The sequence below is a fragment of the Aedes aegypti genome, chromosome 1 (assembly GCF_002204515.2).
Source record: "Aedes aegypti strain LVP_AGWG chromosome 1, AaegL5.0 Primary Assembly, whole genome shotgun sequence".
Lineage (NCBI taxonomy): Eukaryota > Metazoa > Arthropoda > Insecta > Diptera > Culicidae > Aedes > Aedes aegypti.
The window spans coordinates 84,296,876-84,324,180 of NC_035107.1; the positions used below are offsets into that span (position 1 = coordinate 84,296,876).

Genomic DNA, 27,305 nt, shown 5'->3' on the forward strand with positions numbered 1-27,305 from the left:
TTTAGTCGAATGGACATTTGGTCGAATTGCTTTGGTACATTTATTTTGGTCGAATGACGTTTAGTTGAACGGAAATTTGGATGAAAGCTTATTTTCAAATGGTATATAATTTGGTAAAATTGATTACTCTTTCTAAGTTTTGCAAAGTTGTTTCTTTGAATAATCTGAATCATGAACTTTTGTTTTTTATTCAACAGACATTTTCTGTACTCTTATGTTCAAATTGCATGCATCTTTTTGTTTGTAATTTGAAGTTATTTCAAAATCTAGGATTTCAATGATTATTCAACTGAATTTTAAAGAAGTAGTTTTTTTTTTGTACATTGACTGAAACATTAAGCTCTAGTGAATTTATTATTCTTTCAAAATATCATCATTCTTTTGAAAAACTGCTCAACAAGTTATTTTGCTATTCAACGATGTGAACAAAATGTTTTTATTATTTATTATTCTTTTAAAATATCATCGTTCTTCGTAATGAACTGCTGATCTTCATCGGATAAAAGCATGCGGAGAGAGTACTAGAGGTCTTTCTATGAATTCCGAGTCTTACTGCTTACGGACGTGAGTAAGATTTTTGAATGCGGAAATCAGAATTGAAACGGCAGGAAAAATTTGCTTTAAGTGAATGTTAGGTGTCGGTAACTTTACTTATGGCCAATTGGCTCATTGTGACTTCTATGTATGTAAGGGAAGACGAGAAGACTGACGCAACAAAAGTTGGGTTGCTTTCATTTATGATCAGCTTATCTCGAATCGCAGAACACGCCTGAACGAAAAAGTAGCATGAAACGTCGAAAACGCTAGAGGCTGATCAATATGTTGGGATAGCGTCCATCAAATTGAATAACTAAATTTTGCTAATCGCATAATAGATTGTAGTTAAAATGGCCTATCAGTTTCAATTATTACATCACTCTTGTATTAGCGACTAAATGCTACTCGCGACAATAGTCAGACTGAACGTAAAACGTTGCTCCATACTTTTTAGATTCCACCCCTTCCGACTAAATATAATATGCATTTTGTTGCAACTAAATTTTTTCGACCAAATGTCCATTCGACTAAATGTCCGTTCGACCAAATGCACTTTCGACCAAACGTCATTCGACTAAATGTCATTCGACCAAATGTCTTTCGACCAAATGTCATAGATTCAAGCCCTTGAAAGTTAATGTGCTACTTTTCAATTAATAACTTGTAAATCAAATGGTGTATTTTGAACATGTTTCATTCCTTCTTACGCTTTCAGTGTGGAATTTCCAGTTGATGTTAAGTGTGATGTGACTTATCATTAAATGTACTTTTTCTTCCTACATCGTTATTATATGATATTTTGCGAAATTATATGATATTTTGCCCCAAATGTGACCGTGTTGTACGATTTGCAAATATGAACATTTGAAAATAATATTGAACAAATTGTTTGAACTATCGTTTTTTAATGTCCCACTTATCCCGGGGTACCTCAATAAAGATATTCAAAGCGAACAGTCGTCTCCGTCGTTAGTCATTCTCATTACTTAAAACACTAAGCTGAGAACCGAAAAAGAGAACCGAAATCAGCCACATGAGCCGATTTGGGATTTGGGATCCAATTTTCCCACTGTGCGTCGGTTGCGCACAATTGAATGAAAACCGGCTTGCTTCTGCAGAAGGGGTGTAGTGTCCATCGTTCATCGGCTAAGCAATTATACTCGAGCGTGGCCACGACTAGATCTGGTTGCACTTGATATCTCGTACAAATTTCGAATTTGACTATTCAGTATTGAACAGTTCGTGCTGGACGCGAGACCGCCAGGCAAAGCCACTCGGACACTCCCTTCTTTCGGGGTCTATTCGCAAAATTCGGCACCGATCGGGTTCAAAATGTAGTGCCCGTAATCATCCTGGGCAGTGTGTCCGACGAGCTTCGAGGAATTGCAGTGCGAAGACATGTGAAGAACGATGAATGTGGTTCGAATTTGTGGTTTGGTGCTAGTGCTACTGTTACCGTTCGAGAACGGTGCCCGAGTGGAGTCGAAGGCCATCAAGAGTGTGACGACAGAGGAACTTGATAATGAAATTATTGCGTCATCGTCTACGGAATTCACGATCGGAGGAACAACCGAAGAGACGACGGAAAGGACGACCACTGAGAAAGTGCCAACGCTCGATAGGACCCATGTGACACTGGCGGTGCCGGATGAACTGTTCTCGTCGACTGCAAATCTGACGCTTCGATTGAGAGATTTGCTCGGGCAGTTGTTGCTGGTAAGAGTCTGCTTCGATAGCGTAGCATTTCTGAATGGGTTTTCGGAATGCACCAAACGAAGATATGTTGAAGCGAAAATTAATCGACCTGCTCTGTAAGGTCAGCAAAATAAGTGCGATTAACCTTATGTCTTGCCAAAAAAAAACTTACGTTGTCTGTGCCTTGGGGTCGTATTGTATGTATGTATTGTATGCAGAACGGGGTATCTTTGATAATTTCTTTTAGAAAAAAATCTGATTGTATCTGCTTACTGTTTTGAAGGTTTTATTTTATACTTTTAAAACAAGTACTGATGTCTGAGTTATCGATTGCAATTGAAGGTTAGCATATGGGTTCATTTTAAACGGTCCTATATTTTTTCATACAATTGAAAGTCGATTTCTGTTTTGGGGTAGCTTTGAATATATTTATGTAAACGTATGAAGAGACACACACAATGTGCAGTTTGTCATCATGGCAGTTGTAAATGGATTGGAGCATGTTAATTGAGAACGTGGATAAAACTGTATACATTATAATGCGGAATTAACATGGATATGTTTAATTATTAATGCAACAAGGTAAAAATTAATATATTTTCAGCACGAGTGTTGAAACAATATAGTTTTGCAATGAGTTACAGACGACTTTTTTGCAATTCCAACAATTGCCTTATGGTTGGATTATTTCTAGGAGCACAATTTTTTTTTCGAATCACTCACCTGAGTCAAATTCGGATAGTCCAACGGATGTAAAACCAGAAGCTAGTTGACTAAGTCATGGAGATCGCCAGAGATATTCTATGGAGGAAATAAGATATCAATAAAACAGTAGGCTGTATCGATTTTGATAAATTTTCGAAATCGAAAAGCCGCATAATCACATATGGTAGCAAATGGGCACAAACGAAAACCTGCAAAATTTTAAAATTCTAAACAATCGTTTAGCTTGAAGTTTAGAATGGGAAAATGAATTATTCAGTATTGGGAAACGGAACTTTACAAAAATAAATAGAAAAAGGTACTTCAAGAACGTATTAAAATTCACTCCTCAGCAAATAATTTAGGTGAACATTTCGTTAGAACACAACTTTCTAGTAGCTATTCAAATAATTGAGTTAAAAAAAATTGTTAGCACCGAAAATTTTATACGCATGATTTGCCATTTTTAAATTTGGTTTCGCGGTGCATTTTATGTAGAAAAGTGGGTGGCAAAGCAAATTCCTTCCGCTCCACCGCCCGCTGGATGGTGGTGCCAAGTAGTTGTTGAAACTAGTTTTACTTCAATGTTAACTATTCTTGTGATTTTCACTAGATAGAAGAACGGTGTCTTTTAGCAAAGTTGTTACCTAGCTCAAGGACTACCCCTTGAGGAGCATATTTTTTAGGAATATAACCGCTAGGCGGCGCTAGTGAACATACAAGCTATGCACAAACTTTACAAATATATGCTGGTATCTCAAGATCCTGATCGTTTAGAACAGTGATTCCCAAAGTGGGCGAATTCGCCCCCTTGGGGGGCGATTTTAAAGCTCAAGGGGGCAAAAATTTGTAAAACAGAATTTGGGGGGCGAAAAATCCAGAAAAGGGGCGAAAAGGCTAACACTGGATAATTTGAAAGTAATAACTCATAACCTTTGGAGGACACATATCTGAAGGTAAATCAATTCCAAACTTAACTAATTCCAGGAATATTTTACCTTAAATCGATGCATCTCTTATAATGATCATTTTAAAATTCTGATAGGCAGCACTTGATAATTGTCAAACACAAAATGTTTGTGTTATGCATCCATGTTTTTTAATATCATATGAATTTTTTTTTTTCAGAATGGTCGGATGATAAGTCACAGGTAACATTCAAAACACAGCAAATATTAAATGTATAAAACATGTATCTGAGAATGTTTATGCGCAATACCCAATATTTTATACAAGGATTTTTCTTGTGTGAGAACTTTGATTTTAGGAAGCTAATATTTCTTATAGGGTAGAAGCACCGGTTTTGGCCATACGCCAGTGGTAGCCATAGTGGATTATACACCGTTTTACATAGCCAATCAGCATGAAACCTTTTGTGTGCAGTAGATCACATTCACACGATAGAGCTACATTCTTTTTCTCGTCCAAATTGATTCAAAACATAAGAAAAACATTTTCATTTTCCTTATAATTTTAACTCCCATACACCTAATTTAGCCAGGGAACTCCTTATTTGGCCACTCTCATGAGAAATCAATGCGATTGGCCAATTTGGGAACCGAAGTTAAATCTCTGGCCGAAACTGGTTCCGTTGGCCTATATTGACCAACGGGACTTTCAAAGCGAAAAACTGGTTTTAGCTCAGTATTGATATTTTACACACATAATATGGATTGAAAGCTTGCATTTGACATATTTGTAGCATAAATACGGCTTCCCATTTAATTTTTATTGACATTTACTCTTAGGCTGGCCAAAACCGGTGCTTTTACCCTATTGGCATCCAGCTTTTTACAAAAAAAAAAAAAAAAAACAGTACCCAAGTTTCGGTTGCACTAATTCTTATCATTTCTTATGGTACAAATCATTTTAGTAACAAATTTTGAAAAATTTAGCAGACAAAAATCGGGTTCCAACGACAAAACCGTTTGATGCCGAAGACGAATAACATTCTATTCTAAAATAAGTTTGAAGAAATATAAGAGATGTGTCGGATTTGAACCTTCAAAAAGTTCAAAATAAATTGGTTTATTTTGGCGTTATAAAAATATCATCATTGCATTATTGAAAAATGAGTTGAAAAACGTTCTGGATTTCCATATACTTTTTCAATATATTTTGATTACATAAAAAAGCGTAGCCAGGAAAATCAAACATTATTGTAGTAACTTTGGAAATAGCGGATAAATCAGAATGAAATCACAATTAATGAAAAATCCCCTAACTACGCCACAAGTTGGCACATTTGCATATATTACATTAAAAATGTTTAAACTGGGCCGAACTTGTATCGATGTAACTGATTCAGTAGCCTGTAATGCATGCAAAGTATTGTGAAAATTGCTATCATAATTTGCAGTCCAGTAAATTATTCCTAATAATTGGGGATTATCGATATTTGATGAAGTATTTCAATATGTACATATTCAATTAAATTAAATTAAATAAAAATATTGAATTTACATATCAGGGGGGGCGATTTCAGATAACTATTGGTTTCTAGGGGGCGAAAGTTGAAAAAGTTTGGACTGGATTAGAAGGACGATTTATTCGACAAGTTTGTTCAGGTTGAAAATTGCTGTCAATTAAACATTTTGGGATCCAAGATGGTGGCCTAGAAAACAAGATGACGACTTCCGGTTCATGCCAGTTTTTGTTCTCAAGATCCTGATCAATTAGAAGCGTGATTGTTTCTATAAGTTTGTCCAGGTTGACAATTACTTTACTGTGTTGTCTAGTACTGTCTTCGACGAAGTTTCAGCACTCAGTACAATTTACCTTATAAGATTCTTGAATTTAGTGGCCCCGGAACCGCTCAGCTCCAGAAGGGAACCAGCAAAAGCCCCAGACTACTGGTCTTAGCCACGGCAGCCTATTGGGGTGGGTACCTAAAACCTCTTTTGGTTCCGGGTCTCAGGGAGTTTTTGACGTGGGAGGATCCGGATGTTCGGAGAGTGTGTGGAATACCTATCAATTGAATTTACCTTGTATTCGAGCTTTTGAGGACGATCGTATTGGGCCACGGATGTGGTAATGGACGTCGAGGAGCTGGGGGTCGATACTGCAGAGAAGATGCGACGGGTTGTTATTGCGGGCCCCCGACTGGTGTGGCGAGATGAGTACGGCCCTTAATGATGCGAACTGCCGGTGGGAGCGGTCCTGCGTGCTGCCGCGATATTATGGCTGGTGTAGCGGATGAATTGTGGTCGCTGGCGGTGATGGTGGACCCACCCGGAATGGAGCTTCTTTGGGGGCTGCCTGTACGGCATGACGGGGTTAAACCAGCTGATGTTGGGCGGCGCGGCGGTCAGAGCAAAGCCGCTTGTTGATTTTGTTTGGGTGCGGTAGTGACTCCGATCTTACAGTCTTCAGGAACTACCAAAGATGTCAGCCAATAGGTACTCGGCCCTTCGAAGCACTGTGGACCTACAACTGGGCGGTAGTTGTCGAGGTCTTCACGGTCACGATTACTATCCGGTCTGGTGATAGTAATTCCCGACGATCTTCTTCAGAATGGGGTCGAAAATGTGCTTTTGGGGATGCCACGCGGTTGTGAAAAACACTTCGGTCCTACGTTTTTACAGAAAAGCCACTTAACACATCGAGCTCTAAACCGCAACTGATCCCAGACCCCTGTCAACGCTTTCACACCTTCCCTTCGGTTTCTCTGTTTCCGCGGTCATCTCAGCCAACTTCACGCGATTCAATTACCAGGCCATTCATCCCAAACGCAAATTTGCACTGTCGACAAAAGATTTCAAATCCACCGTTGGCTGCTTAAAAATTTAAATTCCCTAATTCCACACAAAAAAGGAGCAAACATATCGCAATAGTACCCGCCGGTAACAACCTTCAGGAGTTGAGGATCATCTTTTTAGTTGAGAACTTGCGCATTTTCTGAACTGCCCTATATGAACCTTGAGGATTAAGAATGCAAACTTTGTAACATATGATATCTCTAGATCCTGATGTTTTAAAGGTTGGTGTCTTCAAAGCTTTTCAAAATGTTGGCTGCGTAGTGAGCAAGTAGTGACATGAAGGCATCTTCGAAAAAGTTGTTCAGTAGAAAAAGGGGAAACATTATTTGAGGCAAGAGATTAAATTAAAGATGGCGTCTTTGGCAAAGTTTTTCAGTAGCACAAGAACTAATATTATTTTAGCCAATAGATTCGAGATTTTTCCATCCGTCGGTGCTAGTGAGCATGACATTTTTGTTTTGCGGAGAGCTCAGTCAGTGTCGTAAAATTTCAGCCGGATGATACCCGATCAGTGCGAAAACGAACAAAAACAAACTCCGCTAGCACGAAGCCAATCTGACTATGAGAGCGAATACGACGAGAAAGAGAGTGGGCACAACACATGCACGCATTCAATTTCACCCACTGTTGGTGTAATTTCAAAATTCAATCTCACCGAGAGGCACTGAAATTGAAATTGAATATAAAAAATTACAAATGAATTTTGTATTATTGGTGTAAGAAAAAAGCAATGTGATACCTCCAGTTGATTAATCATGATTGTCTTTTAAGATAAAAAGTACAACTTTTGCAAATTGCGAACGTTAGTGTGGGGTATTTTATTGAAAATGATTTTTTACGAGCGGAATTGAATTTTCTGCCTCCGGATGTCAGTAGTTGGATGAGAATCAGTGTAGAAAAAGTAATTGAAAAACTGAATGCACGCTCTGCCAGATTCGTGCATGTATTGTCAAGAAACGTTCACACAAAGGAGAATTCAACGATAACGCATCTTACTGAGGGTCGGCGTTGTTGACTGTATATTGAAATATGCAGACATTGAGCTCAGTAGCCTGACCACTTAAAAAGATGGCGTCTTCGGCAACGTTGTTCAGCACAAGCACTATATGTTAAACGAGCACTTTACCATCTAAGCTACAAAGCCGCTTGGTGACCCAATAACTTAGACGGTTACAAGTTTCGAATTCAAATCCCCACAGATCATGCAGACCCTTTTCATAAACCGTACCCATCCATCTCATGCATACTACACATGCGCGCAGAGCGGGTACGATTTATTTAGTGTTGAAACTGTTTGCCTATCATACCTACATCGCTTCCACAACAACTTGTCATGTTGTTCGCATTTGTGGGCTTCGTAGACGTGCGGTTAGTGTCACCAAGGCATTTGGCCGCATCGTGCTAAGAAGTGTGGGTTCGATTTCCGCCGCAGGCCGAAAAACTTTTCGTGAGGAATGTTTTCCGGCTGTGCCACTGGGCGTTGCATGCTAGTCCGTTGTCTAGTGTGGTGCTGACATGACTACTACAGATTGGCAGTTCACTCTAATATATATTGACACATACGATCGACTCTCATCAACTCGATATTCTATAACTGGATATACTCTATTACTCGATGGATTTGTCAATCCCTTAAAATTATCATATATTGCTTTCGTAAGTCGATATTTATATAACTCGATATATCCACTAGCATATATCACGTGAAAGGTAAATTTCTCTCCATAACTCGATATCTATTTTAAAATCCTTCGTATTCGGTGAAACTTGGACCATTTGTTATTTGGAGGGACAAAATACTTGCATGTTGTTATAAAAGTTGAAAAACATAAAACAATTATTGGTAGTAATTAATCTTCGAGCTGTTTAGTAGAATACCTATAAGTAGATGAAAAAACCGAGTCGAGTCTAGTACACGACACTGAAGACGGCCTTACAGTTGAGGTCGAAATACGCGTATCTGTCAAAGGATACAAACTCTAGTGGAATTAAATGGTATAGTACTAAATTCGGTTTTTTCATCTACTTAATTATTGCTAGAACTAACGTAACTTTTCGAGCATTACGAAGTTTAGGTTTTCAAATATATATTTTTTTGGCTTTCTTACAGAGATGATCATACAGCCATTCCATGAAAAACCGATCTAGTGGGTCACCGAATTCAGTGAAAATTTTCTATTTTGTTCCTTATCTGAAATAAGGATACACGTATTTTTGGATTTTTTGATTAGGGTCACCATTTCCGAAATAAGGTGACCAGAAAAATCGCGATTTTGAAAATTTTTTATTAAAAAAAAATATATAACTTTTGAACCGTTTGACCGATTTTCAATCTTTTTGGACGAAATGAAGGCTAAGGATTTTGACTTTTGAGGAAAAATATAAAATTTCACAAAAAGTGTGTTTTTTTACATAAAAAAACTCAATAGTTTCCGTTTTTTGTGTTTGAAGGCCTCGGGACCAAAGGGGCTATTGCTGTTCTATTTTTTTCTTGAAAATTCAGAAAATTTTACGTCTACTGTCAATGTATGTTTTTTAGTTTTTGAGATATATTTTATTAAAAATAAAAAATCAGTCATTTTTCATCGGCACACACTGTAGGTCTCAGCGCATTAGAATTTTTATTTAAAAAAAAAAAACAAAACTTTTGAACAGCTTAACCGATTTCCAATCTTTTTTATGGAATGAAAGCTTAAAATTTCAACTTTTCAGACAAAATTGAAAAATCTGATAAAAATATGTTTAAACGTGAAAAAATATAAAAATTTCTAGTTTTTTTTTAGAAAATTTCATATATTATAATGAAAAAAAAATAACTTTTCAAAGTTTTCTATTTTTTTCTATTTTTTTCTGAAAAGTTGAAATCTTAAGCTTCCATTCCATAAAAAAAGTTTGGAAATCCGTTGAGCTGTTCGAAAGTAATGATTTTTTTTAAACATTAAAAATTTAATGCGCTGAGATCTACAGTGTGTGCCAATGAAAAATGAATGATTTTTTATTTTCAAAAAAATATATCTCAAAAACTAAAAAAACATACATCGCTGAAAATTTGACAGTAGACGTAAAATTTTCTGAACTTTCAAGAAAAAATGAGAACAGCAATAGCCCCTTTGGTCCCAAGGCCTTCAAACACGAAAAAACGGAAACTATTGAGTTTTTCCATGTAAAAAACACAAGTTTTGTGAAATTTTATATTTTTCCTGAAAAGTCAAAATCTCTAGCCTTCATTTCGTCCAAAAAGATTGAAAATCCCTATTTTGGAAATGGTCACCCTAATCAAAAAATCCAAAAATACGTGTATCCTTATTTCGGATAAGGAACAAAATAGCAAATTTTCACGGAATTCGGTGACCCACTAGATCGGTTTTTCATGGAATGGCTGCATATATGTATTGGAAGTACAGAAATTTGTTCTTTCGATTTTGGAACTTTTTGTGTCGGTATATTCTATAACTCCATAATTCTATAAGTCGATTATTCCTTGAACATCGGGCTATGGAGGGTCAACCGTATATTGAGATGTTCGCTAATCCAGGGATTTAAATTCAAAACGTGCAGCCATCTGAGTTATTAAGTCACCAAATGGCTAGGTAGCTTAGTTGGTAAGGCGCTTGTTTAGCATAAAAGAGTTATGGTTTTGAATCCCAGACAAGCATGTGGTTTTTTTCATGATTTCACCCACAATTAATCCATCTTTACCACGCGTAATTTGTTAATTACAGTGGCAGAATCTCGAATCTCTTGGCTCAAAAAAAAGTTAGCTCTTGTACTATTGAACAACTTTACCGAAGATGCCATTTTTCGAGGTGGTCAAGCTACTGAGTTATCTGCAAAGCAAAGATTTCATGCTAACTAACACCACCTGGTGGCAAAATCTCGAATCTCTTGGTTCAAATAATTTTAGCCCTTGTCTAAGTGGTCAAGCCACTGGGATAGCTCAAACAAAAAGTCAATGCTCAATAGCGCCACCTGGTGAGAAAATATCGAATCTCTTGGCTCAAATAATGATAGCCTTTGTTCTACTGAACATTTTTGCCGAAGACGCCATCTTTCTAAGTGGTCAGGCTACTGGGCTATCCACGAAAGAAAAATTCAATACTCACTCAACGTTACAAAGTTTGCATTCTTATTTCTCATGGTTCATATAGGGCAAGTCAGAAAAAGCGGATAAGCTGGATAAGTTAGTTCTCAACTAAAAGGATGATCCTCAACTCCTAAATGTAAATCGTACTGTGAGTGCTGAAACTTCGCTGAAGATAATACTGTGATACACCTCAAATTGATGAAATCTCATAAGCCCTGGGAAGAAACTTTGCTTTAAAATATTGAGGGATTGAAAAAAATTCATATTTGAAAATAATTCTAAAATTTTATTCAATTTTTAAATATCGAAAGAGGTTAAGACTTCTATGATTGAATATCGGAATAATATGTTTCTATTTTCTGCGTAATGTTTCAAACATGATTCTATACTGCTACGAGTCGATTATTAAAGGGTGTACGGAATCAAATTGCAACAAACACAAGTATTTGACAAAAATCGCACGTTCAACCAATCATCTTCAAACTTTCAGGGAGTAAAATATAACATGTTACGAATATTTTACAATGTTTGTTCTATTCAATTGCATATCCAAATGCACGAACTTTTCTCTTCACACTACACATAAGGTCCTGTGCAACACTTGGACCAACGTTTTTTTAAGTGGCAGTGCATTTTTTTCCATATCTTCCTTAGGATGCTTCTGAAGTGCCTGCCCAGTGATTATGGCCTAGTACTTTTCAATTGGTCGCAGTTCCGGTGTGTTCGGGAGTTGAGATACTTCGGCACGAAATTGACCTCCTAAGCCACTAGGTCAAGTCCAGCCAGAAAATCGTAGGGCCATCATGTGACCTCAGAAGAGGAAGTAGACGCTTTTGGAGGCATTCCTTTAGATACGACCCATTGACCGTTCTAGTTGTCATTAATGGGGTGTTCCGCTTTCTTCCACACGAGCAAATTGCTTTCCAAATCATATTTGGCAAACATTGATATCTTCTACTTTCTAGAATCCTCAGGAAGCACCGAAAGTTGGCGGAAGTCTGCTTTTACATAAGTCGCATCATCCATAACGAGGCAATGTGGTTTCGTCAACATGTTTTACCTACCGTATTCTGCCGTTCATCGCAATAAGGCGCCTTTTGGACTTTAAACTTATGTAGGGTCGGTGTTCCCTTAGTGGACGGTCCCCTATAGTGGCAGTAGTGGCTTTTTACGGCCGTTTCGTAGCAAAATATTTTTTGACATGAAGATCAGTAGCTATTTATCTAAGTACCATTGACACACAGCTCGATTTTGTTCAAAAAACGATCGAAATAAATAGTTTTGCTTAAAATTTTAGCTGCCTTGCCCCTATAGTTAACCTATTGTTCCTTAGAGAAACTTTTTTGTTATTAAACAAAATAGTTGATAAATTAGAAACTTTTTTGCATCAATCGAACGCTTTTGATCCACACTTCATAGGAAAAATATAAAAGTATTGTAAAAATACGGTTTTGATTTGTGTTTTGTCTATTCCGTGAGGCTAGTGCTACTATAGGAACAGAAATTAGGAATAGTGCTACTATAGGCACATGTGTTCCTATAGTGGCACAAGCGATAATAAATACAAAAACATGAGTTTTCGTATGTTTCATAATGTTTACACAAAGCCAAGATAAAAAGCTTTCAGATGATCTAAAAATAGTTTCGCAGGCTTTATTTTTCGATTTTATACGAATATTTGTTCTTAGCTATGCGGCTATTGGTACATCGACCCTATTCCTTCACGTTCTTTCGCATTTTGCACGAAAGTTTTGGATAGATTCAGTTTATTCACCACATCTCGAACTGAACTGTTGGGGTTCCTCTTGAAAGCTTGAACTACCCGTTTGTGATCCTTAACACAATACGGCAATCCATTTTTTGCTACCATTCTCTGTTCCTTTGTTCCTTTTTTTTTGTACATTAATAAGTACTTTAACTGATGATTAATACCTCGAATGACTTATTTCTACCGTATGTATGGTACGAAGAATGGTTTTCAGTCTTGTTTCCATACAAGTTACCCCGTTTGACGGTACTTGATTATATGAGTCGCATTTAATTTAAAATGAAACACGACAATTTGTCTAATGCATGCCTTTCAAATCCCGCCAAAAGAACAGAAAAAATCAACACAACAAAAGAAGTAATTGGCATTTTAAAAATTCGTTAGATAATTCAAATCATTTCAAGTGAATTTTGCTCCTAACTTGTAAATGTTTAATGATGTATCGTTATTTTTTCTACAGCTCTTTAGCAGACCAAGTTCACATTAAATTGAAAACTGATTTCTTGCAAACACGCTTCTGCATCTCCCTTGATCCGTCCCTTTATCAGTGTTGATAGACTCGCACTCAAATCTCAATCAATACGCTGTTCCGTGAGTGCAAACTCACTGCTTCGGAAGTTTCACGCTTGAGATTTTGATGCAAAATCACTCAATCAACTCAAACCGTAAAAAATGATTCATTCGCAAAACCCGTCAAAAACTCATGAAACACGAATGTTGTTGTTTACATTAGAAAGGATTACTATAATTTTACCAGACTAACAAGAAATTATTACCGTGTGTGAGTAAACTGTGGAAATACGAGACAATGAGTCAAAAAGGTGAGCCAACTCATCCATGATTTTTTGACTGCTGAGTTGCGTGATTGACAACTCACGCATGAAAAATCTCAAGCGTGAGTTATGAGAAATTGAGGTTTTCACAACACTGCCCTTTATCATATCTGTAACTTGTCTGTAACATACTTCCATATACACTCCCGTGCATAAGTTTGGGTTCACCCCCTTAAAAACATACAAAAGTGTTCTGTCCATATCTCTGTGATTACACGTCCAATTGAAACTCTTTAACCCGCATTCGAAAGGCAAAGAGTTATTCTTACTTCGTATGTATTCTTCCAAAAACATTCCTTGATCTTTGTTTACTAAATTTTTACTTAAAGTTGTGACATTTTTCAAAAAACATACTGAAAAATCATATTTGATTTCCTCAGCATTGGATCGACCAAAATTTTAAATCATAGTGTCGTTAGAATAGTAATTTTATATTCTTTGAAGAGACCCCACGAAATTTTGGCGGAAAAATATGGAAAGTATTCAAAATCAATGAAACAGTCATTCAAGTCATCGTGCAAAAGTTTGGGTTCACCTGAACTTACTCAAATCTGTGAAATCTCAACCCAAACATGTACGCGCCATTTTTTGCGCTCAAAAAGCTTTAAGCTATTAAAATCGGTTGAAAAATGGAAGAGATATTGACAAAAACTCAAACTTTTGCACGATTTGCTTCATACTGAGGGGTGAACCCAAACTTTTGCACGATGACTTGACTGACTGTTTCATTGATTTTGAATACTTTCCAGATTTTTCCGCCAAAATTTTGTGGGGTCTCTTCAAAGAATATAAGATTACGATTCTAATCAAACTTTGATTGAAAATTTTGGTCGATCCAATGCTGAGGAAATTAGACATGATTTTTCAGTATGTTTTTTGAAAAATGTCACAATTTTAAGTTAAAATTTAGTATACAAAGTACAAAGAATGTTTTTGGAAAAATACATACATAGTAAGAATAACTTTTTGCCTTTAGAATGCGGCTCAAAGAGTTTTAATTGAACGTGTAATCACAGAGATATGGACAGAACACTTCTGTATGGTTTTCAGGGGGTGAACCCAAACTTTTTCACGGGAGTGTACCTGTCTTTCTCTATATCTTTGCATCATCTTTGATAATGACATCAAACATCATTAGTTCTATCTATCGCTAGAATTGAATAACCGCTTACCATCATTAAAAAAACCCTCCTACTTTCAAGGTAGCTGTGGGAACTGCAGGATATTTTCCGGTGTCTTAGTAATAATGGCTGTCTTATTACCATTCTTCCTATCCACGATGGACACGATGGACAGCGCCGATGTGAATCTATAAATATTGAAGGTAGTGTGTCCATTAAGTTTTCGATATCATTAAGGATAGTGATAGTGCTTTTTTCCTACCATCTACAATGCACAATGCAGATGGTAAGAAAAAAAGCTGAGGGGTTCTCTGTGCAACAGCACTATCCTTATTGATATGGAATACCTTATTGACTTGTTAAAAAATATTAGGAACCTATAGATTTTGATAAATATTTTTTCAACTACTCCCTCAAAATGCCAAATTGGGCCCGAAATTTTTGGAAGGAGCGGGGAGGGGGTTAGCGTTAGCGTAACTACTTCGGTATACTTCGTAGATTGGATACAAGCAACATTCATGTGTAATTTGATAATTTTACCCAGACTGCTTTCAGGAACAAGGCTGGAGAGTAAACCTTGGCCCAATCTTGGACAATATTACCAAAAGCATGAATATTGCTATTCCCGGCCACGTCCATCTTTACCGTAATTTGGGATAGGGGAAGGAAATGTTGATGTAGCTTTTACTTAATGAAAGGGTTTAGGGACAAAATGTCGAAAGACAAAACGGCGAATCCCAAAACGTCGAATCCCAAAACGTCGAAAGGGACAAAACGTCGAAGGGACAAAACGTCGAAAGCAGTAGTGTTGCTAAGGAAAAAAATCTTGCGATGCGAACGGTGTTGGAAAAAGCAAAATTCGCAATTTTCATCACAGTAAGCATAGAACAAATTTTCACTTAAATGTCAATTTCTATCCAGACAAGAAGCAGTGAAGCACTTCGAAAAACAAATTCGCCGTACCTCTGGATGCTTATAACAGCAAATGAAGAGAAAAAAAGTAGTGTTACGTGTACTGGGACGAGTTGGAAAGCAAAGTTTTGAATACGATATCAGATGTGAACAGGAGGTTGTTTCATGTGACACGCTACCATTTTATTTTATCCCAGCCGTTTCAACTTGCCCCTTTGTACTTTACATTTTTTTTTCCTACGACTAGTGGGCGAACAAAATTTTAATTTGCACCAAAGCAAGATGCCTCAGTATGTGATGATTCCAGCTGTTTCGTATGTTTGGAGCGTAAGCATTTTACATTAGATAAATTTGTTTTCACCTAAAACAAAATGTTTGTATCTTAATAGGTTCATTTTTTGTGGTTATGTTACAGTTAAATAACTTCTCAAAATTTAATACAGAACTTGTTTGAAGGTGAATTCAATTTGCTACTGGTTAATCTTCCTGTTGGTAGATAGAGTATTATTCATTTTTATAAGATACATCCGTTCTTTCAACAAACTAGTGACATCAATTTCATCAAATTTACGAATGGATTCTTGATAATTAGTGGATTTTTTATTCTTCTAAAATGTACTCATTCTTTTATTGAAAAGTTACAAATCATTTAAATAATTAACTTATTTTTCAATGTTTGATTAACAAGCACTTTGGTGAGATAAAATTACGATATCATGGTGATAATAGTAAAATTGAAATATGTTTCAATGCTTCAACTGTTTCAAACATTGTTGGGAGTTTGAATTTGACGTTACATTATTATCGATTTTCTTCGCATTAGGTCAAAGTCACTACAGCGCAAGTTATGCCAAACACCCTCGATTTTTTTTTCTTTGACGTATTGTTCCTTTGTCGTTTTGTCCTTTCAACGTTTTGGATTCGACATTTGTTTATTTTCGACGTGCTGTCCCTTCAACGTTTTTCTTTTTCGACGTTTTGGAATTCGACATTTTGTCCTTTCGACGTTTCGTCCCTTCGACGTTTTAGCATTCGACCTTTTGTCTTTCGACGTTTTGTCAACCAACCTAATGAGAGGCCACCGACTCAGCGACAACCTCATAAGTGCTACGGAGGAGGAGAATGGGAAAGGTCGTCAGGATTCGCCTGAAAAGCTAGCGATAGACAAAGAGCATTTGTGGTTGGGGTATCCGTCCTATTATGGAGGCTTTAAGCACGGTGTTGAAATTAAGATCGTATTGCAGTGTCCAAAATCTTATTATTATAGTATTTTGCAATGTTAAATGGTAAAACTATCCTTTATCTGGAGTATAGTGAAGTAAAAAAGTAATTTTTGGAATCATACATACACTTTTTTGACATAAATCTGAAGCTCTTCCTCTGTCCTATTATAGCGGTATTTTGTGCTATTATTGCGGTAGTGTCGTCCTATTATTGCGGTATACCAAAAATCATAGATTTTATTACATTCAAGATACATTCAATACCACACAATGACACTGCACACTCTTTTGTTTTGTAGGTGGACAATGCTAAAGTGAATAGACAAGGTACTGCCATCTGAGACCACTAGTCGCTACACACCAAAAAAATCTTAGATTTACACGTAAGGTAATATTACTCATTTTGTGGTGTGTGCTAACGTAAGAACTAAACGACACATACAAGACGCGACGCGAGACAAGACATAACACTTATCGTTCTTACAATCGTCAAAAAAAGTTAAAAAAAATGTTACCTTTTGTCGACCGGATTCGGGCGCGATGTAGCCCATCTACAGGACAATGTCCGACTGACTGCGATGATTTCGTACGTTGATCGTATACGTCCAAAACGAAGAGATGCTTCAATGTATTGTGATGTCTGCTATGTTGAAGAGGCACGATGTGATCGGAGGGTCGTCTTCATTCATCAATGGCTCTTCAGACTTATTGATGAACATGGACTCCCATGCATTTAGGTGCGAAACTTTCCTTACTGCTTTTATTAATTTCGCACCTTGCCAGTTTATGCTATGGTTACAATTTGATGCATGAACCGCTACGCTGGATTCATTTGTTCTATTGGAAACCACAGCATTCCTGTGTTCTCTTAATCTTATTTTTATCTTACGCCGGGTTTGTCCTATATAGACCGCAGAGCAGTCCTGGCATGGAATCTGGTAGATACCCGACTGATCGTCGGGTGGAACTTTGTCCTTCAGGTTGCATAGAAGGTCTCGAAGCGTGTTGTCACTTTTGTGTACAACTTGAATACCTTGTCGTTGCAATGATGTTTTAATTGGATTAGTTACTTTAGGGTAAAATGGCAGGCTGACTCTTCTCGTTTCTTCTTTTATTGGTTCTAATGTTGTAACATGTTGGCGTTGTTTTCTGAGTTTGTGTTTCTGGTAGATTTTATCCACAAACTTCCTTTCGTAACCATTCACCTCGGCAGCGTTGTAGATTCGAGCTCGCTCCTCCTCGAATTCTTCATTATCCATAGGCACATTGTAGAGTCGGTGTGCCATAGAATGGAAAGCCGCTTGTTTCTGGGCACCCGAATGGCTTGAATCGGATGTAATATACCGATCGGTGGAAGTGGGTTTTCGAAAAATTCCAAAACTCAGCGTGTTGTCATCCTTCCTGCTGATCATTAGATCGAGGAAGCCTAATATTAGCCTCAATCATGCAAATCCATTTCTCATGTATTATTCAATGATAAAACCTATAAACACATCTATTATGTACAACATTGTTACCAAAATCCTTAATATTGAACGCGAAACGTCTTCTCTCCAAGAATGTTGCATGCAAAACGGCACGGTTTACATGATTTTCACGCTGAAAATTCAATCATAAAAAATGCACATGGAATGACACGCCGTCGATCCATCCATGTGCATTATTTTTGACAGAATATTCATCGTAGAATCATGTAAACCGAGAATTCTTGTTTGCAATTTCACTTTCAAGATGCAAGAAAGCATGCAACATTGGCGAATGTTGGATGGAAGATCATGAAATGTTTCAGTTTCACTCAAGTTTGCAAGCATTATCGAATGCAATGAGACAGTTTACATTAATTATCGTTGAATGTTCAGTTGCAACTCGTTTTACATGATTATCATAAAGAATTACGTGCCATGTAAATTTGAGAATTTTTTGCTGTGTATATACACTCTTAAAAAATAGAAATTTACATGTGACGTAATTAAATCTACCCTTAAACATTTTATGACGTGAACGAATTAACAACACAATTATAGTTTCTTTTGATTTAAAGACCATAACCAAGAAATGAAATTTGATTTCAAATATATTCATTTTGAGTATTACATTCAACAACCTATTTTTACTAAAACGTATAACATTTATGTCAATTATTCAATGTCACAGGCTACATTCCGTAAAATATAAACGTAAGACTCGATTTCTCATTTTCGAAGACGTAAATTTACATGATCTATGACTTTGGTATCGGCATCATGTAAATCATTGAGTTTGTTTTCAAACATGGCCGGTTCGGTACGTCGCGATTTTTCTCCTCTGTGTCGATATGGGAAATAAATAAAAATTACGGAATATTAATGGCAGCTGTGTGTGTTGATGAAGAAATTTAAAAACTTGTGAATAATAGTAATTGCTAATGAGTGATTGTTTGCTGCTATGAAGTGCGGTTGTGGAGCGCTGGGCTCTGCCGGTATGAAAAAGAAAAAAAAAATCTTTGGCTCGCGTCGGCTGATTGCAGCCGCATTTTGGGAAGTGTATTTTTCGGGAAGTGATTAATTTATTGCAATCAAATGAAGGCAGGTTTTAGTATCCCGATTCATTGCCTTTTGTTACATGTATCTCAAGGAACCGTTGTTCTATTCTGGTGTGCTTTTGGCTCTCGTGAAAGTGAAAAAAAACAAAAATATGTAAAGTACTGCTGCAGGCAATGTGTGTCAAATAACAATGATTATTGGCTCCTCCAAGTTGTATGATGTGTTCCAATAGCTGGTCGTCAGAAGCAGCAAAGAGGTAAGGGCATTTTTTTAAATTATCGGACAGGTTTGGGCCGGAGGTTCTCCGATTTGCATGAAATTTTCACCAGAGGTAGAGCTCGTGGATACATGACCAAAAGTGAAATTCAAAAAAATTATAGTGGCCTATTTTCCCGGAAAACTCTAGATGAATTTTCAGTGGTATCTTTTACGGTTTAGGCGACAGAACTGAAAAACCGATGACCACCCGCACGCTTCCCATAGGAAAATGTGTTCTATTGTGGGCCTCATAACCGTGCGCTAACGGCGGCAGTAATTTACACGCATTGTAGGTGTAACCATCCTTTCCTTTCCACTCAGAAGAAGCTTTTCGTCAATCGGACCACTCTCCTTTGGTCAGTTGGGTGTTTTGTGTGCCCTTCATCAGCAACGTTATTTAGTATTAAAGCTAACAGCCTCTATGAAAGCCGCACGGGAAGTTCTTGTTACAATCAATCATTATGGTAACGTTTGAAGGATCAAATCTCAAGATCCACTTTCTTTGAAATCTTATGAATATATTGTTAATATGTTGTTTCGGCCAGGACGTCTTTCCTACGTTGTGTCTTTTACGATACAACGGACGGCAAATCAAGCGAACGACTTCACTTTAACAGATTTATTACCACTGAGAGGCAGCATGCCTACTCGGTGGAGAAACGAAAGAAACTACATTCTTACAAATTCAATGGGTGCTCCTTATATAGGCGCACGATACGGCCAGACAAAACATACAATAATTATTCATTACGCGCGTACGCTTCTCAATACAGCTTGGCGCGCTGTTGGGTTGGCGCCAACTGTAGAGGCTGCAAGCTGACTGGCAGTGGAATATTCCACAGCAGCCATCAATGGAACCATAGATAGCGTCCCTGAGTGTTATACAGTTGATTGTTATTATATACATGTAAAAACTATACTATGTTCTTCCAAAGAACAATCAGAATTTATATCAAACTAGTGGTCCCGGCAAACTTCGTCTTGCCATCAAGTAGGCTGTTGAAAACCGTTATGAATCGTCCCATACAAAATGACAGTTCCGTTCAGTCCCGTTTCTCCTACTTTCCCGGTGAACATCCTGAAACTTTTATACACACAAACACGTCGGAACCCTTGACGAACAAAATGGGGGAAGAGTTATCCAAATCCGTTGCCCCGTTCGTGAGCCATTTCGTGACATACAAACACCATTCCATTTTTATTTATATAGATATATCACTTTGTATAGAAAACAAAACTGAAAAATTATTCGTGCGCTTTTACTTCATTATCTAATTATTTGTTAAATTGAACAAAATTTGGAAAAAGCTAGAAAATTACAAATAGCACTTTATGTATACATAAATATCCTTTTTGCTTGGCAACTATATGATACTGAGGGTCAAGCATGGGAAACACTCACTCAGTTATTGTGTTTCCCTCACTCGCTTCCACGCACAGTCGGAAGCGAGAAAAAGCCGAACGTTTCAATTTCCAGTGCCCATTCTGCTTCTTCGGTGAGCACTAAGCGAAACAAAAAACGGCATTTGATCAGTCGAATGCAATACCAAAATTCGGACAAAGGACAAATATTTGAAAAGGGCCCAAGAGGTCTTGAGCCTTTTCTCAATAACGTTGCTGTTGAGCCCTTTTTAGCCCGCCCACGCAAACTAACCCCACTATCAGAAAGATTGGTGTTAGCTCTTCCTGATAGTGGTATTAGTGAGCGTGATCGAGTTGAATTGGGTTCAACAGCGGCTTGCAAAGCCAATGTTTACCAATGTCGATGTGCCCTTTTGAAATGTTTGTCCAGGAATGATTGCTTACATTCTGATATCGTTCGAATGGCATTCGGGTTTGAGTGCTAATGTGCGTTCAATGACTGGCAGTCCACACCACGGAATGATTCAGTGAGTAGGAATCCTCTCAGTCAGTTCAATGCATTCGGCGAATGGATGCTAAGTGCATTAACTCGTGCCTCGCAGATACAAGTGTATTGGTATTCACTTCTCTTCGCGTTCCTTCCGATTGTCGCTTTTACACAATCGGTTTCGACGCTTCCATGCTACACTCCGCCTAGGACGGTTCAACTATCACTGAATGTTCGATAGCAGCAGATTTTTTGCTATTTTTCATCGGTGGCGTTCGGGTGAATGAGTGAATTTTGCCATGCTTGCTGAGGGTCAGTTCCTATAACCTATATTATTAAATGTTAGGATCGTTTTCAATTAAAGACTGTTGGTCTCAATAGTAATGGTTACGAATAAAGGACATAGGTGGCATCCACAAATTACGTAACGCCCTAGGGGAGGGGGGAGTAGGCTCAAGCGTTACGGCTCATATAAAAATTTGAAATTTTTCATACAAAAAGCGTTACGGAGGGGGGTGGAGGGGGTCAAAAATTTCAAATTTTTGCGTTACGTAATAAATGGACGCTGCCATACAAAACACCCAACAGACCAAAGGAGAGTGCTCCGATTGACGAAAAGCTTCTTCTGACTGGAAAGGAAAGGATGGTTTACTGTGTTACACTTGCAATGCGTGTAAATTACTGCCGCCGTTAGCGCACGGTTATGAGGCCCACAATAGAACACATTTTTCTATGGGAAGCGTGCGGGTGGTCACCGTTTTTTCAGTTCTGTCGCCTAAACGGTAAAAGATACCACTTTGTCGTCTATGGATGAAAATTTTTTGAAAATTTTTCATGATACAGACGATAGTTTTTTCGCATTTTTTCCGACAATTTTCTCCATGGTGAAAAACTTTCCGAGAAATGTTTTTCTTTTTATATTTTTAATAGATTGCTGAGAAAATTTCCTTTCGATTTCACTAAAAAACTTTTGTTCTACGATGCATAGTTCAGGAGATATGAATTTTCAAAGTTTGAGGTATATAGAGAAATCGTGAAAATTCATCTAGAGTTTTCCGGGAAAATAGGCCACTATAATTTTTTTGAATTTCACTTCTGGTCATGTATCCACGAGCTCTACCTCTGGTGAAAATTTCATGCAAATCGGAGAACCTCCGGCCCAAATTGTCCGATAATAAAAAAAAATCCCCGTAAGAGTTTTTTGAGCTATTTTCTATCCTTTTACACATTTCAATCCATTAATGAATTCTTGAAAAACATGACGAAAAGGTTCCAACGAAATTACACGTCGTAATGTAAAAGTCGGTCGTAGCGACTATTACGTCCCGACGTGTAATTTGTTTTTTTGTTTTTTTGTTGTCATGTAATTTTAAGAAAAGATGTAATTTCGTGTCAAGAGTTTCGCTTCTTTTATGTGCATCTTAAAACACGTAAAATTAAATGAACTTTTGTAAGAGTGTAAGAAATGAATTTGTTGACTTAAGTATAACCTACAATTTTGATGCTTTTAAAAATATTTTCTACTAGCAACACAATTTTGAAGATTTGCTTCCTTGCGATCATCTTTTATCTTAGTTTTTTAACATATTTTTGGCATTTGTTCCGATTTTCAGTCAGTTTACGTGATTTTTTGGTAAAACATTGAATTTATTTGCAAAATATTTGTAAATAAGAGGAATTACAGAGTAAAAATAAACATAAATCTTTTGTTTGACTAAATAAATGTACGAATAACTCAAAATTATGTCCCAAATTAGTATCCTAATAATATAATTAATGTTTCCAGCAATTACATTTACAATGACTATTGAAATATCGAATTTTTGAATGAGATTTACAGATACCGCAATAATAGACAAAAAGCTATTTTCATTGTCCTATTATTGCGGTATACGCTTTTTCTCAAAAATATAGAACTTTTATTCAAAATTCAATATCTATCATGTAATTACATCTATACTGAACTGATATACCCGCTACATATAATTGTTTTGGTTCTAAACTTAAAAATTTAAGCTTATGAAAACAGGCCCTTAGATAGAGAGACTGGTTAAAAATATAGGCTTTGCTTGATGCATCATCTAAAACTGTTCTTCCAACGATCAAAATCGTTTAATTTTTAAAGCATTCATCTGGTACAGCTTGGGAATGCTATTAGCTTTCATAATCATCAATAATATTCATAGAAAATAGAGTTTTAGATTAATAATGAGGGTTTAATTCTTATACCGCAATAATAGGGAATACCGCAATAATGGGCAAATTACCCTAAGTGTTGTAAATTTATTCTTTTGAATGCCGGCAATCAAAAGAGAACCTTTTTTTACTGGATTTATTATAAGGCACTTGTTATGATGATTCGGGTGTATTTTTTTTTTCTGCTCAGAAGTAAAAACAAAGCAGAACCAATCCCTCTAGGGTCATTGGACCGTAAAAAAAATAAAAAACATAAAAAAAAAATAAAACGCGATTAAAACACTTTTTAATATACGAATAATACTCAGCCAAGCAATCGTATCGCACTATCAGCAAGCTATCATCAGGGCGGAATGCGCGAACCGAACAAAAATGTTTATCTCCGAAGATTGGCGAAAAAAAAAGTTCCCGTAACCAAAACACGCAGCAAGTTCCGTCAGAGCAAACCCGTCAAAAGGCAAATAATGGAACAAACTCACCGGATTGTTTCATTAAAACATGTGCCATCTGTAACCTCCGAATGTGTTCCGGCCCGAGCACCACGGCATCCAAAATCAAGCTGGACTGGATCACGGCACCCGAAACTCAATTCAAATCACTATTTATTGTTTTATATGACACTTCTTTTCACTTTTGATAATAAAACTACAACAATTAAATACAATGAATAGGCAGAAAAAGACATGTTTGACGGCAGCGAAAACTTTTCACGTCCGATTTTTAGCACGGTTCACTTTGATCCTTTGGAAGCCAAAAAGTCAAAGTCAAATATGTATCGGCCTAATTTGAACATTTGAGAGTGTATACAAGTTTCAGTAAGCTAGTTATGAGCGTTATTTTTCATAATTTCAGCGTATCACAGTGTAATGTTAAAAAAATAATAATGTTGAGCTAATTCTCAATTCACTTTTATCGTTTTTCAGAGATCCGTCGCACGACTGGCCAAGATGATGCGTTTCATTCAACCCCTTTTCGGCGGTCATCTAGTGATTGAAATTCCGAAAGACTTGGAGAAAATCTAACGATAAAGCTTAACCTAGATAGATCATTTTATTAAATATCGTCCGGAAATATCGAATAAAAAGATCGCGTGATAGCAGCCGACCGAATGACGCTGCTCCACCTTAGACTAAATTATGTAACAAGAGTGTAAATAAAAATTTGTTTCTATAATTAAACAATTACGTAACTAATTCTTAAAATAGAACAATCTCAAACTTCATTCGACTCGGTTGTGGTGGTTGGTATCTGTATCTGGAGGTTTCGCCCAAATAGTGGTTGGATCAGCTGTAGGAATCGTGCCGACCGGATTGCGGTGTTCTACAATGAGTATCCGTAAGTTATACATGTTCAGATTTTCATAGATTAATTTTCACTTACCGTGATAAAATCTCCGAAAATCTTCGCCACCGCCAGCACCAGATTGGTTGCATTTCCGAATAATTTATCCGGGATCTGCAGCGATACCTTCTCGCCCTGTCCAAAGTTGTCGTTCTCGTCGAACGTTTCCACGTCATTTTCCACGACATCCGCTGCTTGGCGAGCTTGTTTCACCGAAGGAGATGACGCAACTCGGGCCGGTTGCAGAGGTTTCCGTTGCAAAGCTCTCGTAAGGACAAGGTTGGCAGCGGCCATTTCCTCTGGTTTGAATTTTCTTTTCGTTCGATTTACGTCATCGCTGAAGGAGTCCTGTGGGGAATAAATTGATTATTTTGGTGGGTATAGTGTAAAAGTTGAGCTTATGAAGGGTCCCATTTATTTTTTCCTTGCTCATCTTGGTTAGTCACCATAGGATATAACAGAACCGAAATCATTTGAATGCATTTCTCATTTTACATTATTATAATTTGTGAATAAACGTATGACTTTCGCTTTACTTGTAGAAGGTTATGGATTCAATTCCAGGCCTGTCCGTTTGTAGTTGTATCTGTCACTTTCTTCTGTCTACCACTCTTTATCTATCGCACCTGAACTATTCGTTCACACCGCTCTTTCGGTTCAAGATCAAATTCTGAGTGTCCTCCAAAATTTTGAGCTCATTCGGATGAAAACTGAGACTGCACAAGCCCTTCAAAGTTAATATGAAAATTATTACAGGAAAAGCAAGCAAATCATTCAGTCAGTCATAGAGTTTGCCCATGTGTTCTTGAGGATTAGAGCTCCGATGATACTGTGAGATATATTCATCAGCTACAACTTTGCCGAAGACCGTTTTCAAATCGGACGCCTCAGTAATTAGTTATTGAGGGAAGACACAATCCCCGTGTCGAAACGTTGGGTTGAAATAAAACTTGGTTTTAATCATTTCAAGACTGCGTAGCCGTAAATTGCACAATTAAAATATACAGTCGAACGTTAAAAAAAAAGTATATTTACTTATGCTGGGAAGTCAAGAGATCAAGTCAGATGGTCGATTCCAGATACATACGGATGTCCCGTGGGTAATTTTTCGGAAGGACATTTGAGTCATTTCCATAATTATTTTGCACAGATCAAACAAAAGTAATAGTGTTTTTTAATTGTAGTTCAAACTATGCGTCTGCTCCAACTCTTTCAAGTGATTGGAACCACTCTGGCCGGTTCCGGATTCCCTGGAACCTGTTCCTGGGGCATCAATTAGGGACTAAAATTTGATCAGTAAAACCCATATGATGCTACACATTAATCTTTAAGATGTTTTCACGGGAGTAAAATACAATGCATATTGAGTAAAGATATGCAACATAGGATTATCTATTAGTACTTCCGGAATATCCTAGAGCCGATTCCGGGACCTTAAAAAAGTATATCAATTTAATGATTGCAAATCCTATCATGCGACAAATCTATATTCATGAGTTTTCACCAGGAGCATTATACGATACATACTGAATAGTTTCTTGCACTTTAAAGTCATTTACAAGTACTTCCGAGATGATTTCAAGCCGATTCCGGGACATCAATAGGATATCAATCCGATGGTTTTTTACTTCTCGTCTGTAGAACCTTTTGACCATTGCTTCCATTATTTAGGAATATTGTGGTATGACCCTGGGGGATGCGAACTGAAAATCAACAAGCAACCAGGCTGCTGTCAAACTAAAATTTTCATAAGAATGATCTAAGTATGCCTAGAAATGAACGGTTATGATTTCGTTACGCTAAAGTTTTTTAAACAATAAATGTTACACAAAGACAGCCGAATGTTAAAGAAAAGTTATGCTTGGTCCAAAATATAAATCTTTTACAGCTGTTTTAAAATATGTTTCTAACTAACATACGGCTAGAAACTTTCTGATTGAATCTACTAATTGGGTTTATTGTCTTCATTGAACTGATGAAGCTTTGTGTGAAGTATTTTTAGTGTGTACTTCGAATGTGGTTTCCTGCGAGACAAGCTAACAAAAAACGGTTAGCACTGGTGGAAAAGATTGTGTTCAATTTGAACGACCTAAATGTTCGACTTCGCACCCCCTAGGTATGACCCATGTTTTATCTGGTACTCATCAAACATCTTCTCACAATTGAGATGTGATAGACATTGGTTGATGTAGCACTCTATCCCAATTAGGCTCAACTCGTTTTATGAAGTCTATTACCCTATTAGGCCTGCTTTTCCAAATTTCCAAGGGTTCTAACACGGGTTCTAACAGGGTTCTAACCGTGGTTCTAATAATTATTTTCCAAATGTTGACATTTTTTTAATAAGCAATGCAACGCAGTTGCAGAATAAATGCTCAGCAGTTTCGTTTTCAACTTGACAAAAACGACATTCAGAGGATCCGATGGTTGCAAACCCTATCATGCAACAAATCAATTATCAAGATTTTTACCGGGAGTTTTATACGATGCAAGGTGAATATTTTTT

General features: G+C 37.1%; 2 protein-coding genes across 2 annotated transcripts in view; one reads left to right on the plus strand and one right to left on the minus strand.

Annotated features, from left to right (window-relative positions):
• The first annotated feature begins 1,679 nt into the window (after positions 1–1,679).
• LOC110675741 lies at positions 1,680–24,660 on the plus strand. The gene is made up of 2 exons (XM_021841477.1): positions 1,680–2,253; positions 24,382–24,660. The coding sequence occupies exons 1-2, from the start codon at positions 1,948–1,950 to the stop codon at positions 24,478–24,480; spliced, it is 405 nt and encodes a 134-aa protein (XP_021697169.1). The 5' UTR covers positions 1,680–1,947; the 3' UTR covers positions 24,481–24,660.
• LOC110675736 overlaps positions 24,478–27,305 on the minus strand; it is a 42,091-nt gene continuing 39,263 nt past the window's right edge. Inside the window, exons 2-3 of the mRNA XM_021841465.1 lie at positions 24,839–25,147; positions 24,478–24,778 (exon numbers count right to left, since the gene is read on the minus strand). Coding sequence (XP_021697157.1) covers positions 24,671–24,778; positions 24,839–25,147 — 417 coding nt within the window. The 3' untranslated portion in view covers positions 24,478–24,670. The remainder of the gene's footprint in view (positions 24,779–24,838; positions 25,148–27,305) is intronic.